General features: G+C 49.6%; 5 protein-coding genes across 5 annotated transcripts; 2 read left to right on the top strand and 3 right to left on the bottom strand.

Moving 5' to 3' along the window:
- Window positions 1-1,414: 1,414 nt before the first annotated feature.
- Window positions 1,415-2,380, bottom strand: PODANS_4_7109 (uncharacterized protein; the record flags this gene model as incomplete). The annotated part of the gene is made up of 1 exon (XM_001906089.1): window positions 1,415-2,380. One exon carries the CDS (start codon window positions 2,378-2,380, stop codon window positions 1,415-1,417), a length of 966 nt encoding a protein of 321 aa, XP_001906124.1.
- A 4,848-nt stretch (window positions 2,381-7,228) lies between these two features.
- Window positions 7,229-7,483, bottom strand: PODANS_4_7110 (uncharacterized protein; the record flags this gene model as incomplete). Its single annotated transcript, XM_001906088.1, has 2 exons — window positions 7,229-7,314; window positions 7,459-7,483. 2 exons carry the CDS (start codon window positions 7,481-7,483, stop codon window positions 7,229-7,231), a joined length of 111 nt encoding a protein of 36 aa, XP_001906123.1.
- Window positions 7,484-7,701: 218 nt separating this feature from the next.
- PODANS_4_7120 (uncharacterized protein) lies at window positions 7,702-8,769 on the top strand (the record flags this gene model as incomplete). The annotated part of the gene is made up of 1 exon (XM_001906087.1): window positions 7,702-8,769. The coding sequence occupies one exon, from the start codon at window positions 7,702-7,704 to the stop codon at window positions 8,767-8,769; it is 1,068 nt and encodes a 355-aa protein (XP_001906122.1).
- Window positions 8,770-8,933: 164 nt separating this feature from the next.
- PODANS_4_7130 (uncharacterized protein) lies at window positions 8,934-9,855 on the bottom strand (the record flags this gene model as incomplete). Its single annotated transcript, XM_001906086.1, has 3 exons — window positions 8,934-9,301; window positions 9,370-9,483; window positions 9,579-9,855. 3 exons carry the CDS (start codon window positions 9,853-9,855, stop codon window positions 8,934-8,936), a joined length of 759 nt encoding a protein of 252 aa, XP_001906121.1.
- Window positions 9,856-11,352: 1,497 nt separating this feature from the next.
- PODANS_4_7140 (uncharacterized protein) lies at window positions 11,353-12,793 on the top strand (the record flags this gene model as incomplete). Its single annotated transcript, XM_001906085.1, has 3 exons — window positions 11,353-11,737; window positions 11,856-12,215; window positions 12,297-12,793. The coding sequence occupies 3 exons, from the start codon at window positions 11,353-11,355 to the stop codon at window positions 12,791-12,793; spliced, it is 1,242 nt and encodes a 413-aa protein (XP_001906120.1).
- Between the last annotated feature and the right edge of the window lie 1,345 nt (window positions 12,794-14,138).

Below are 14,138 nucleotides of genomic sequence, written 5' to 3'. Positions count from 1 at the left end.
TGAACATCACCCACCACAGGACAACAATCATAACTACGCGAATAGTACACAAGGTAGTACCAACAAGTTCTTAGACACATAGATACAACTGATAAATGAAGTTACAGTGCTATAGCATCCCGACTCTTGCAAAGCCTCCAATTCTTGACCGCATAACACTTCACTGTCCTTCAACCTCTCGCATACCTGTTAACACCAACACCGTGGTGCACGTATCAAAGTTTAAGCAACACAAGAATACAGTAATTGCACCACAACTACCGTATATCAACGAAAACTCTAATGTAAACACACCCTCAAAGCAATTGGCAGACGCTGTAACGCAACAGGCAAGCCACCTAACAAATCATTACACTGCATTCTTAAACTGACTACCTGATAGGCTCAGCACTGCTCAATGGAAGCACTCAGTCGTCCTGATTCGCTGCATAACAAGAATTTTGACCGTCTATCTTCAAAAAGGAACCCCCTGAGAAGTGGAGCCCTGCGCTGGTAGTCCGAGCAACGCAAACGACGAAGGCATGGACCATGTGTTCCACCACCCCCTGGCAGCATCCAATCATGATTCATTAGAGTAACAGTTGATGCTTTGGAAGAAGGCACACAGTCTATAGTTTGATCAGGCTAAATACTGCAAGAAAAAGCATTTTGATACGAGAGATCTGTCAGTCGTTGCGGTGCATTATTTTCCTCTTGCCAGTTTTCCAGGTCGAGAGGGGCTCAAGCTTTGAAGACAGGGGGGCCGATTCTTGACGAGCTTCTGACAGTGTAACATATACAAGAAACAGTCATAGCATTTCTACTAGGTACCTAGAGTTTGGTGCTTTTTTATCGGGTTATTGCAGCAAAGGGTACCGTGTTAGATTTACTGGCTCATTCTAAGTGCAATAGATACCTATGAAGCAGTGGGGTCCTTTTGCGGTTCAAACCTGGAAACCTGGCGCGTTTGTGAGCGAATGCTATGCGCCCTATATTCGCCGTGCCTTCTGTACTGTCATATGTTTTGCCGCGCACAGACGTATAACGTTGCTCTGACTGAAGGTAATTCTCGATTCAGCATGAGATGGACTCACAAGGTCCAGCAGCTAATAGGTACCTTATCTAAAGTCTACATATTACTCGAGTAAAATAATTACATAGACATCATGACTGAGGTATCGTTGTAAAAGTCCCCGCCGGTTTGGGAACTCCATCAATATGCACTTCTCCATGGCACATAGTTACCCTTAGGCCAACATGGTTTCCCCAGAAAAGATTGTATGATTCTCAACGAGATACCGAACAAGTCCCACTCTCTTCTCTCGATTTGCTTAAAGGAAAGAGGCAAACAGAAAATCCCGGCGCTAGTCACTTACCTACTTTTCTCGGCTCATAGTAGTCAGTTACTACATTGTGCCGAGTCTCGCACCAGACCTCAGAATGTCCAGTCATCGCCTTGTCCCTCGAATAGCTCGTCCTCAGCTTGAGCCTGAGCGTTGAGCATATCGTAGTCGTAATCAGCATCGTAATCGTGATCAGCATCGCAGTCGTAATTAGCATCAAAGTGAAAGGATGTCGCATCGCCTCCGTTTTGGGTTAAAGCAGTTGTGTTGTTGTCTTCAAGGCTGTAGTTTGCCGGCTCACCGCTGGTTACTGATGAGGTGGGAAACGTGTTGAGTGAGAATATGTTGCTTGGAGCTGAAATCGGGGCCCAGCTAGAAGAGCTATTAAAGTCGGCAGTGCTGTGCGTAATGGAAAAGGGAGAATGCGAATTCGGGACTTGAAGTTGGTGAGTGGAGGAAGCTCCAAGGAAGCTGGTGACGAATCCCATGGGTGGCGTGTTGTTGCCATGTTGAACTATCACAGATCCGGGACTTTCAACGGCTGCGGCTCCATTGAGGAACAGCTGTGGTGCCGGCTGTTCAGCAGCTGCAGATGGAGCAGCCACATGAGATTGCGAACATGGCGGGGTGCGGTAGTTGGTGGCTTCTGGGCTCACAGTGAGCAGTTGGCTGAGGAAACGGCGGCCAATGAACATGTGAACCAAAGGATCATTCCATTCTGCCATTTGCACATTGACCGTCTTCCTTTCAACCCCGATCTCCGGGATGTCGCATGTGATGGTCACCCATTCTTCCGGCGTAACAAGACCAACTCGCGGAATCATGATGCTGTATTGCTGAGGAACTGGGTGTACAATCGTTCCCAATCGCTGGGCGACGCTAGTTTTGATGACGGAAAACTCGATGTTCTCGTCGATGTACGCAATTATGCGGACAGACTGGGGATTTCCGGCGATGATGAGGAGGACACCATGTGCTGGTAAAGGTATACCATTATGAGCTCCATGCCAAGTTTCCTGGCCCGAGGCCGAGGTCATAGGCCACGAGTAAGGGTTCATGGCTGCTAGTGATGAGAAAAAAGACAAGGTACTGAGTGAAGGCCGAATTGCTCTTCTCTTACCTTATATTGCTTCAAGGCCTGGGTGAGGCGTGCAGGCCTCTTTCTGACGAGACCTGCTGCAACTCGGAATGTCCAGTTGCAACCAATCAGTACCTGAGTACACTTCCAGTGACCTTTCTTGTAACTGGAATTGCGCATAGCCTCCATGGAAAGTGGAGGGTGCCCGGTCAAAAAGCCTACAAACTTCAACAGTTGTGCCAAGCACTAGGACGAAGCAGCGAGACAGAATTTACAATTTCCTATTGTGTCAACTAAGTCCAAAGAAACCAGAATTTCCATTTACCATTATGTTATTGACCTATGAGAATCTCTAGAAACAGCGGGTTGAAGACTGGAGAGTGCGTAAACCCAAGCGGGTTTCAAACATTCAGCACCAAATGCACCATCGCACCAGCGAATGGGGCTCTGCAAATTCCATTTTGTAGCACCAAAATCGTCTAAATTCCATTTATGTCACTCGTGTATCTCCGCGCCATGGTGGACATGGACATATTGGTGCTTGAGTGACCTTTCACTGGGCATGATTGCGATGCGAATATACATTACTCGAAAGATGGTCTTAGATGGCTTGCTAGTTCAACACCTCTATGGTTGTCAGCAGGGCTCGCAAACCAATCATGACCTATGTCCAAAGCCCAAATTGTTGTCAACGAGGCCACCAGCCAGCGCCGCACGGGTGGTCAGGCAGTTCGAGAACCAAGCCACGACCGACAGGGTAGGTAGCTCACTAACAAATTAACTGCTTCTGCAGTGTACTGCTTCCTGACTCAGAAGCCTTGGAGCATACCAATGACATGAGTAGCCCAGAAAGAATCCTCAGTACGGGCGAGCATCTCTTTATAATAGAGCTGTATCTTTCCTCTAGATCTTTACTTGATCTCCGTTACAGATTCCAACGGCCACCAACACTACCAACAATTTCTAGAACCTTTCAAACCTCTACTACTTCGAGTCTATAAGTTGGCAGTACTCACACCTAACCTAAACCTGACCTCATCTGGCAACTATGCCTCGTCGCTCCCGTCCGCGCCCCTACTTGTGGTATTGTCGCAATGGTCCTTGCGGTAAAAAATCTCCTGACCATCGCGATTTCAGCGACTGCGAGGACTGCCAACTGTACAAACACACCAAATACTTCGACAACGGACATCTTCACTCAAAGTTTCGACATAGTTGTTTGAACACGGTCAAGTCATAGTAAGTTTTCTCAACCATAATTTAGCATAAACCACGCAATGAAGCTAACAGTGCGTGTCGAGCAGCACGAAGCTCTGCCTTTCTCTTGTTCTCGGTTTACCTATCTCCAACGTTACGACACCCCAAGTCGTCATTCTCGCCCTCATCGCTACCCCAGACGCATGCTTCTCAAGCATCGCCGGGATCCAACTCTTCGTAATCAGCCAAACCACCGGTAATCACAAAGAGCCCATTGACGCACAGCTTGATGTCGAAAAGACAAGCTGTGTGTCTTCACAGTCTCCCCAGTCTCCCGATCAGCCCCCTCAGATCAGGAGCAACGACACTCAACATCATGACGAGAGTCTGGTAGACCCTGAACCCGAATACGTTGACTCTACCTGCACCGACACCAACAGCACTGCAGATGCTTCCGCAGTCAAGGATGACTACTGGAAATGGGACGTTGACCGCCAGAGGTTCGTCCATATTGATGAGAAAACTGGCAAAGAAACAGTATGCCCGGAGTGGTTTGACTAGAGGGCTAAAGAGCTGGCTTGATGCCACGGCCCAACTTCTGGGGGAGCTTTCTTGAAGGTTAATGGTTTGGAATACATGGAGGTATTTCATTTTTGGAATATTGTCTGTGATTGGGTCTCCTATGGTTTCTCTGGCTTTCTGTTTCACATTGCTCTTTCACCTATATGAAACTGGACTTTTCTTATTTCCTTACCTACAGTACTCGACAATTGACGCCGAGTGGACTGTTGGCTCTTGCCAGACCTCTTACGTAGGGGAAGGTCGGGCGGAGAAAATAGCCTTGCCTTCAGTATTTGATTGGGTTACACTAGTTATTTCCGCTTTTCATCTTCATTAAATTCGCTTTGTCTTTTCATTACATTCGCTATAAGACAGCATTTTACTTCTTGGAGGGCTGGACACCACCTACCTACCTTACCTAGGCACCTTCAACAGCAACAACACACCTAGGTATTCTGGAAACAGTTGTACCACCCGTGCACTAGATCCATGATTACTTATCTCATTGGATTAAATCTGTTCAGGTAAAAACTCAGCCCCAGGCTTTCTTGAGAGCTTTCAAGGAATTCCTCATGAAGCCTTCGGAATTTCCTGTCCTTCGGGTTATCATCAAAAAGGAGACCAGCGGTTTACGGTGGATCTTGATTATTTCAATAAACGCCTTCAGCTACAATCGCACGCTATTGTATTCAGATATTCGCTAGGGATTCTTTGGAATATCAGGGATAATGTGTCTTTTTCTTCTTCTCCTCCATGGATAGCTTACTAACCTACGGTTTGGCTGAACTTTGTTCTGATATCCTATGAAGCGTCCTGAGCTTACAATAGACAGCAAAGAGTGAGCGTTAATGTCAGTGATATACTAAGCGCTTCACTACCTTATCTAGGCTCAATAGATGCTATCTGATTACCTGCCCTTAGATACAGAAGCATGATATATATTTGAAGTAAATGGATTCGTTAGGAAACTGTTACTATCCGTGTAGAGTAATTATTACATAACGTTTCTGGGCATGCAATGATTGGTGGAGTTTTTTAATCTTTCTCTGCATAGTACTACATGAACAAAAAAGCGTATCTAAGCTCTTGGAGAAATTTTCGGATAAAGACAGTATATGTTTGCGTGTTGAATGGCGTTTTTAGAGGGTCTAGTTGACAGCAATTGAGTAGCTGAAGCTGCAGCCTTGTGCTTTTATTAAAGGCAAGCCGAGTGATAGTGAATCTAAAGTGAGTTGCTTAGAACAGCTTAGGTCTTCGCAGTTGTTACTGTTAGGTAACGATCCAATATTCTGGCCCCCTTCCTGGACGGGCGCAGCGGGACTTTAATGAGGTAGGTATGATTGTTGACAATACCCAAATGAGTGCTGTTTTCGGCTGGCTTCAGAAATGCCATGAAAAGACTACGGCACTTAAGAAGTATCCCGAGACGAGAAGTACATATATCAAGCTAGCAGCAAACATGCAACAGTGTAAGTCAAATGAGATTGGAGTGTGAATTCGTCATCTGGGTATGGTCACTTTGGCCCCCATTGCCTGATCGACGCCACACAAGGCCATTCTCGCGCCGACCTAACATCAACAGTTAGCCTACGAGATTTGGACAGCTTTCGGCTCGAGCACCCCTTTTTGACAAGAATATGGTTACCTAAACTATTGGAAAGTGATTATCAGCGCTCTTCTGCTTTTATTTAGAAGACTTTGTCTCAATGCTATTTCTGTTAGCTGGTGATCGGCAAGAAATATAGAATGGTGCTTAGCGTTGAGAGAAGGCAGAATCTAGCCAGCGTCCCAGATATATGTTACCCAGGCTGTGGTATGGTAATTCCATCTTGACTGCTTCCAGTGTGCTGACAGGAAAGCAGAAAACGCCCGCATCGAAGCACTGAGGGTGGGCCAGTCCCAAGAACTCTGTGAGACAGGGTCAGCATTCCAAACCCACATATTCAGACTGTAAAGAATGTGTCCCCGACGACAACCAGAGAGCCAATGAACAGCTGGACGCGGTGTTTGGGAGGTACCTGGCCTACTGCAACGGAACCCCACCGGCATCCAACTCTCCTCCAGCGCCTGATACATCTACACAGAAAGAAAACCTCCCAGCTTCGACAGAGTCGAAGCCTAGCACAATCACCTTCATTCCTCGGCCAACGCAAACGTCTTTGTCCACAGATAGAGCTTCTACCTCTTCGAATAAACCCAGACGTCTTCATCATTGTCATCATCGTCATTGCCAGAGACCGATACAAAGTCCACCACAAAGTCGACAATAGATGTTGACTCCCAAACGCCCTCAAAGACCTCCAGTCTCACATTCCCGGCAACTAGCCACACTTCATCTGCCTCGCTCACCAGCACTGAGATAACGACATCCACACAAGCCCCCTCGCCCAGCGACGACCCTCCTCCAGCCACCCCAGGTCCAACCCCAACACTGGTCGTAGGCGGAATCCTCTCTTCGCTCTTCTTTCTTGTTCTTATCGCTCTGGCTCTCTATTTCTACCGGCGGCGGCACCGTCCGCATAGAAAGTCTCAGAGAAACTCCCAGCAACACAAAAGGATTGAAGAGATAGAGATACAGCATAATGACACAACAGAGATGGGCAGCAGGTCAATAAGTCTGCCACCGCAGGAAATCGATGGATGGCCTGCCCCGAGGGTTGAGATGGATGTTGATGGAGGGTATGTCGAGATGGATGTGGATTTGGGGTGTTGTGAGATGGAGGTACCAGAAGCAATCTCGAGGAATGGGAGTAGCGATGGTGGGAAATAGGGAGATGACTATTAAAGATAAAAGGAAAATAACGGGGGCGAAATACGGGTAAAAAGGGGGTGAGTAGAAATCAGGTTTAGGGTTTAGATGACACTGGCCTAGCACATGAGAAACCTCAGAAAGACACATGCCTGCCCTTGAAGCTGATACATACATTTTCCAAAGTGATTGAGTCGATATAGGCGTCCAAAAGAGCGTCAGAATGTAACCCCCTTCTCCTTCCGGTCATGCGATGAGGTTGAAAGAGAGCTGGCTGAGGAGCTTGGGCCCTCGGGAGTTGAGTGGGTCAAGGGTCTTCCGTCATCGGGGAGCTCCTGCCAAAAGACACTGGGATGCCTGCGGTCGAAAAATTTCACGATAAGAAAGGGGTCCAAAATCCCAATCCCCTTGAAACTCATTAGCTTCACTTATTTCAGGCTCTCTCATAGGTTTAGATCCCAACTTTGCAGCCAAAGTGTGGGGTAACAGCTCAGGAACGACGTCAATATCAACATAATGCGGGGCAACCTACCCACTGAAAGCGTGCTCACCTCCAAGCTCCCACCACCCACCCATCTTACCTAACGCGATCACCAAGAGCGTGGGCAAACCTCTCTGAGCCTTCACTCTGCTTAATGCCTCGTGATTCCCCGCATAAACCCCGTCTTCCTCTCTTGTTACTCACCTCTCTCCTAATCCTCATCCTGGCGGCCTTCATCCCCTCCATAACCCCCCGCCTCACCCTCATCCTCTCCCACCTCCGCTCCCAATCCACCACCCCAAACCTCGCCAAAATGACGTCCCTCTACTCCCGCGAGCTCGAAATCGCCCAGCTAGCCGTCCAACGCGCCTCCATCCTCACCAAACGCGTCTTCCACGAGACCTCCAAAGGAACCGTCTCCAAAGACGACGCCTCCCCCGTCACCATCGGCGACTTCGGCGCCCAAGCCCTGATCATCTCCGCCCTCAAGCACAACTTCCCCCACGACGAAATCGTCGCCGAGGAAGAGGCCACCGAGCTCCGCGCCTACCCTCCCCTCCGCGATCAAATCTGGGAGCTTGTCCGCACTACCAGCTTGGATGACGTCGCTGCTGAGGGGCTTTTGGGAGGCGGGATCAAGGATGCGGATGCAATGCTTGATATCATCGACCAAGGAAACAGCAAAGGTGGAAAAGTAGGGAGGGTCTGGACTATTGATCCAATTGACGGCACCAAGGGTTTTTTGAGAGGGGGGCAATACGCCGTTTGCCTTGCCCTGCTACAGGACGGGGATGTCAAAGTGGGAGCGATTGGGTGTCCTAATTTGCCGGTTGACGATGCGGCGCCTTTGACGGCCGATATCGGGGCTAATGCTACCGACGACGAAGGGAGGGGTGTGCTTTTTTCTGCTGTTATTGGACAGGGCGCAACGAGCAGACCTCTCAAGGCCGGTGCCCTGGCTGAGGGGAGGAGCATCTCTATGAAGCCTCTTACCGACATGTCCAACGCAAGCTTTTGCGAGAGCGTCGAGGCGGGACATTCGAACCAGAGCGAGTCGGCGCAGATTGCGCAGAAGCTGGGGATTACCAAGCAGAGTGTGAGAATGGACTCGCAGGCCAAGTACGGGTCTATTGCCAGAGGCGCGGGAGATATCTACCTGCGTTTGCCGACTTCCAAGACATACCAGGAGAAGATCTGGGATCACGCTGCTGGTGATTTGATTGTGAGGGAAGCTGGCGGCGAGGTAACCGATATCAAGGGTAACCGTCTGAATTTTGGCGTGGGGAGGACGTTGGCCACCAACAGCGGTGTCATTGCTGCGCCAAAGGCTGTTCACAGCCAAGTCCTGAGCGTCGTTCAGGAGGTCCTGGGTGTAAAATAAAGCATGGCAAGGGGAAAAGCAGAAAAAAACGTCTGAAGTAAATGTACAAGTTCTTATGGCACAGATACAGGCCACACGATCATACAACTCACCAAGAATCCAATGGTGAATACTACTGCTAGATGTACACAGATGCCCCTTTTCTTCTCCTGATGGCGCATCATTTATTTGATCTTCTTTGCCTTGAGCTTGATCGTTTCATCATTAATGAAAATGCCCTTCCCCTTGTACGGCTCCGGCACTCTCCACCTCCTGATTTTGGCGGCAAAGGACATGATTTGCTCCTTGTCGATACCCTCGAGGAGGACGCGGGTTGGTTGGGGCGCACTGGCCTTCATGCCGAGGGGGAGGCCCATCTCGACGGGGTGGGAGAAACCGAGCTTGAGGCAGACGAACTGCTGGCCCGGGTACTCTTCGAGGGCGGGGCGGGGCTCGACTGTGGCTCTGTAACCGATACCGACGAGGCGGAGGACGGCAGTGTGGCCTTCTGATACGCCCATGATGTAGTTGTTGAGGTAGGACCAGGTTGTACCTGTGGATTTTTCGTCCCAAGTCAGCGTTTCTTTTCCCTTTTGCATGGGTAATGGGGGGAAAGCATACCCCACATCTCCATTTGCTTCTTTTGCTCCTTGTCTTCCACGGTCAAGACTGCTTTCCTGCCCTCGGCGTCGTGGTCGAGTTTGACGAAGGAGGGGATGTCGAGCTCCAGTTGGCCTGTTGATTCCCCCACAGATTGACATGTCAGCCCCTCTCCTCCCACTTTGCAAATCCCAATTCTCTCAATCATTCTTTTTCCAGGTAAATCTCACCCAATGGCCCCTTCACGACCACCTTCCTCTTCTTGGTTTGCAGGTAGGTGGTCACATCCTTCTTGACGAACAGATCCCCCACTTGAAGCTCTACTCCGGGAGGGATAGAGATTGGATTCCTCCCCAACTTTGACGGCCGGTTCGCTGTGGCGGAGAATGTTCGTCGGGGCGCACTGGTCTGGAGGGCTGGTACGAGGAAGCTGGGGAGGACTGCGGTGGCTGTCGAGGAGGAGGAGCACGAGGCGAGTGCTCGTCTGGTGGTGTTGGAGGCGAGCATTTTGGGCGATTGGGAGACCTCGCCGTGGGGGTTCAGGGGGAGGAGGGATGGAGGGAGTGAATGCGCGCGCAAAGTGTCGCGGAGCTCGGAAGCTGGGGGCGGCGTCGGGGAGTGGGCTGGCTGCCAGCGCTGGGAGGTGGAAATCGCTTTTGATAAAAAGATTGGAGCACGGACCGCGGGAGCTTTGGAGTGGTGTGGTGGGGCGACTGGCAGGTACGGTTGATGAGTCAGCAAGACAACGACAGGTCAACATCAGGGGCATCAAAAGTGTAAGCCTTTTATGGAAGAACGAGTAAATTGTTGATGTTTCTTCTCGTTGGAACTCTCCCAATGTCATATGGTCATGATAACTTTAAACTCGGCTTGACTTCATTGTTTTGGTGTCAACTTGGCGTTCTTTTCACCCCGTCTCGGATGAGGACTCACATCGCGTGCTGGCACTCCAACCCTTACAAATGTTGCACCGGGGAAATCATCGGGTCCTTTGGGGATGTTCTCAATTGAAGGGAGATAAGAATAATGATATGTCTAGGGATGGTCGCTTGCTATCAGATAATGGCATGTTGGAGGATGCAGCCCCCTCTGGAACGCCATGGGCATCCGCATACAGGAGAAACAAGAGCACTGCCAGTGGCCCCGTCATAATATCATTTGACATGATATATGTTAGGTATCTTGAATAATACTGGAGGCGGGTTGACCAGAAAGTGCGGAGTATGTTCGCAAGGCATGTTTTCCATCATTGGCCCTTCCACAAGAGCATATATTTTCATGGTTTGAGGACAAAGAGGATTTCAATCTGATATTCTTACCCAGCTGGCTACCAGTGAGGCGAACGGCCCTATTATTTGGGGAATACCCTAGAATCTTGCTGATAATGCGGGTAAGACTGCCATAGACAGATCCAAGCAGCCTCTGCTCTTGACCCACGAGACAATGGAATGTTACTTGCTCTCAGGAAAATCGGGACCTTTCCGCTTATCTGAATTATCTATAATCACCTGATTACAACCGTTACATCATTGCCACTGGAGCAGGAAGGAGGTTGCCTGAAATTATATCCGGCCTCCCTCGCACCTTCCACTCTTCACTCCTAAAATTCAGAATTTCACCCATAACCTCCAATACTTGATGACCATCCTCTTTTCTTTCTCCCGTCAAGCCCGCAGCAGGTAACAGTCTCTGCGCCATTTCTCACGTTCCGTCAATTTGACAACCGATATTCTTTCGCGCATCCCTCAACGCTTTCGATACCATGCTAAAAATGAAGACCGGTCTGGTCGTACTTACGGTGCTCTTACCGTGGGTCGATGGATTTGGATGGAGGGCCGAGAGAAGGCCGAATGCTTGTAAGTTTACTTTTGGAGACTCGCCTCCATACGGAGGGCCAACAGTGATACAGCAGCAGTTGATACAAATGAACGCCGCTCTGCGCTTTCGCAGCAAGACTCGAGACACTCAGACATTTACACAAGGGCGCTGAACGAGCTCCAAGAGATGGAATCGGAACCGCTATGCCATCGCGTGGCAGCCCGCCTACTCGTCAACAACTGCGAATTGGTGGATGGGAAGAATGAAGCTACAATGCTGACTGACAGTGGCCGGCAACTGCGAGATTTCGTCGACTCTTACGCGGCTAGCTTGGCGATTTGCGATCTAGAGAGGGGCAGCTTCAAGATACCAAACGAATGCGCCAAGTTTCGTGAGCCATCCTTGACTCAAATTGCGATGCGGAGCGAACCTCAGCTTCATGTCACGCCTTCGGAGATTGGACTGTGTTTGTCGGCGCTGGCAGCTTCGGATGCAGCTTGGAGCACGTGGGTGAGCTATCGTCATAAAGCATTGAGGTTCTGCGAGGCGGCAAGGGCGGATAATGAGAAGGGTAAGAAGATATGGAGCAAGTTTGGAGAGTTTTGGCAGCTAACCTCTGGCAGACCAAAATATCTTGCTGTACCAGCGTCTTACCCAGGTCATTGCCAAACTTACCGACGGCGTCGAAGCCGAGCTGCAGAAACGGATGGACGACCTCGATAACCGTGCCCGGCAATCTATGGAGAACCTTGACCGACTCGCGCCCAAGGTAGATGAGTTAGGAGAAGGCCTGTCGAGGCTTGAGAGCTACCTCTCGGGTGATCTCGACTTTGCGATGCGAAAGGCCACCGAATCTATGCAGGACAGTCTCGAGAATGCGGAAGGTCTTCAGAAGCTACTGGGTCTTCTCTTCGCAAATGTTCTCGATGGTAGCTCCCGAGCGGCCCATGCTCATGAGACCTCGCTCCAACAGACCAAAAGGGTCAATGACGGCATGGGTGCCTTGATAGACATCGTCTCAACTGCGATGGCCTCATCCGCCTCACTGAGCCAGCAAATTGTGAGGGACCCCCCCATCGTGCTACGTTGACTGGATCGCTAACTTTAATAGCAATTCCAAAATCAACAAGCCGTTGCATTGGCCCAGCGTCAGGATGCCCTTGAACAAGGAGTTGATCGCATCCTTGCCGCCACCGAGAAGCTGTCCGACGAGGTTGAGGACCATACATCCATGCTCAAGCAAGCAAAAAACATTACGAACGAAATCTTGGATGCCCTCGAAGAAACCGCCGCTGCCGCCTTGACCGTTAACGAATCAATGTTCAAGACCGCAACGACAAAAAGCTGGTGGCCGTTTCTTGTCTGTCCCTCGGCCTCACTGGTACTGGGATCATACGGAATGCCACCTTCGATGCTCCGAAACTTTGGGCTGTTGGCTTTTGGTGAGGCCATCGGCTTTTTGGTGTCCTCATATGGCGATTTGACAACACAGTTCTCTATCACTGTTGATGCCTTCGGGGATTATGTCATGCCGTCAGAGTTGGCATCAAAGTTCGACGCCAACAACACGGATTCCACGGATTTGACAAACCTCACGGACACAGCAACGGAGGCATCCTCACTCTAATGTACATGATGCACATGATTCGTTTCATGATCTCTATTTTTATTTTTGGGTCTCATCGCTGGCGCGGTGGGATGATGATTTTCACGAAGGAAGGAGGATATGGGACACAATGACTGGGGGCTTTGATGATATAAGCCGGGATACGGGACACGTCCGTTTCTTTTCACGTAGATATGAGGACAGCCGATCATGATGATGAATGGAGATGGATCATTAATACAGAGTTATATGGAATGGTTATGTGCAGCCTCCTTCCGGGTGAGAATATTTTGGGTGAGTTCCTGTCATCAAAGTGGTCGGGTCAGCTTCAAAACGCCTGAATGTTCAGTTCAGCTTTAACTTCCTTGAAGTAGTCGGGTCAACTCTTGACACACTTATGTCGAGATGCTCCCCCCAACTCTGCGTGTGCACATACAGACTCGATCCTGACAATGATCATTCCCACCATTGATGTCCATTTTGGAGTATCACAAATGGAAGTTTTTGCTGATCATGTTGACATATGACTGTGGTTGTGTTAACAGCCAGGGAGTGGTCAGGTAATGTTGAGTGGAGTGGTCAGGTCAGTTGGAAGGGATCGACCAGGTGACTCTCAAAGCTCCCATTTGGTAAGTAACATGGTCAGGAGAGTATTTGAGAAGGTCAACAGGATTATCACGGATATTGTATTGCGCCTCCCGGTCTCGGACTCTGACATGATGGCTGTTGGTAGTAGGGGGCCGGTTGGGTCAGGTTTTGGGGGGTGGTCAGGTCAACTTTGACATTCCCGAATTGTCATTGTGTGTCATGGCAGGATTTTACTGCCGGGGAGTGGTCGCGGGCATGGGGAAGGAGGTGAGGTTGAGGTCGGAGGTTTGCATTGGGGGTCATGGATAGATGATAGCTTGATTTGACGTCTGATGTTGTGTATGGGGTTTTGTTGCTGAGTGGTGATATCTTGTAAGTGGCCAAGTCAACTTCATCCCCCCTGAATGGTCAGCTCGACTCTTTGCAAGTGGTCAGCTCAGCTCATCATCCCTGAGCGGTCGATTCGACATGCGTGTCATGAGGGGCATCATCACAACTTTTCGCTAAAGGCAGTGGTCCCAGATGGTGTGTCAAAGGTTCCTGTGGGTTGTGTCAATATTTGACTGTGACATGGTCATGTCGTCTATTGCCTGGTGAGCGGTCGGGTCAACATCTTGTAAGTGGTCAGCTCAACTATTTGCAAGTGGGTCAGCTCAACTTTGGGTCCCCTGAGTGATCGATTCAACTCTGTGTAAGTGGTCAGGTGGCATTGATGGTTGAGCACTCCCCGTCTCAAGGGTTGGCTTGATGGTCAAACCTAAATGTCAAAGAAGTTCTT

The sequence above is a fragment of the Podospora anserina genome, chromosome 4 (assembly GCF_000226545.1).
Source record: "Podospora anserina S mat+ genomic DNA chromosome 4, supercontig 4".
NCBI lineage: Eukaryota > Fungi > Ascomycota > Sordariomycetes > Sordariales > Podosporaceae > Podospora > Podospora anserina.
The sequence above is the reverse complement of the archived record's forward strand: the minus strand, read 5'-3'. Positions and strand labels throughout refer to the sequence as shown.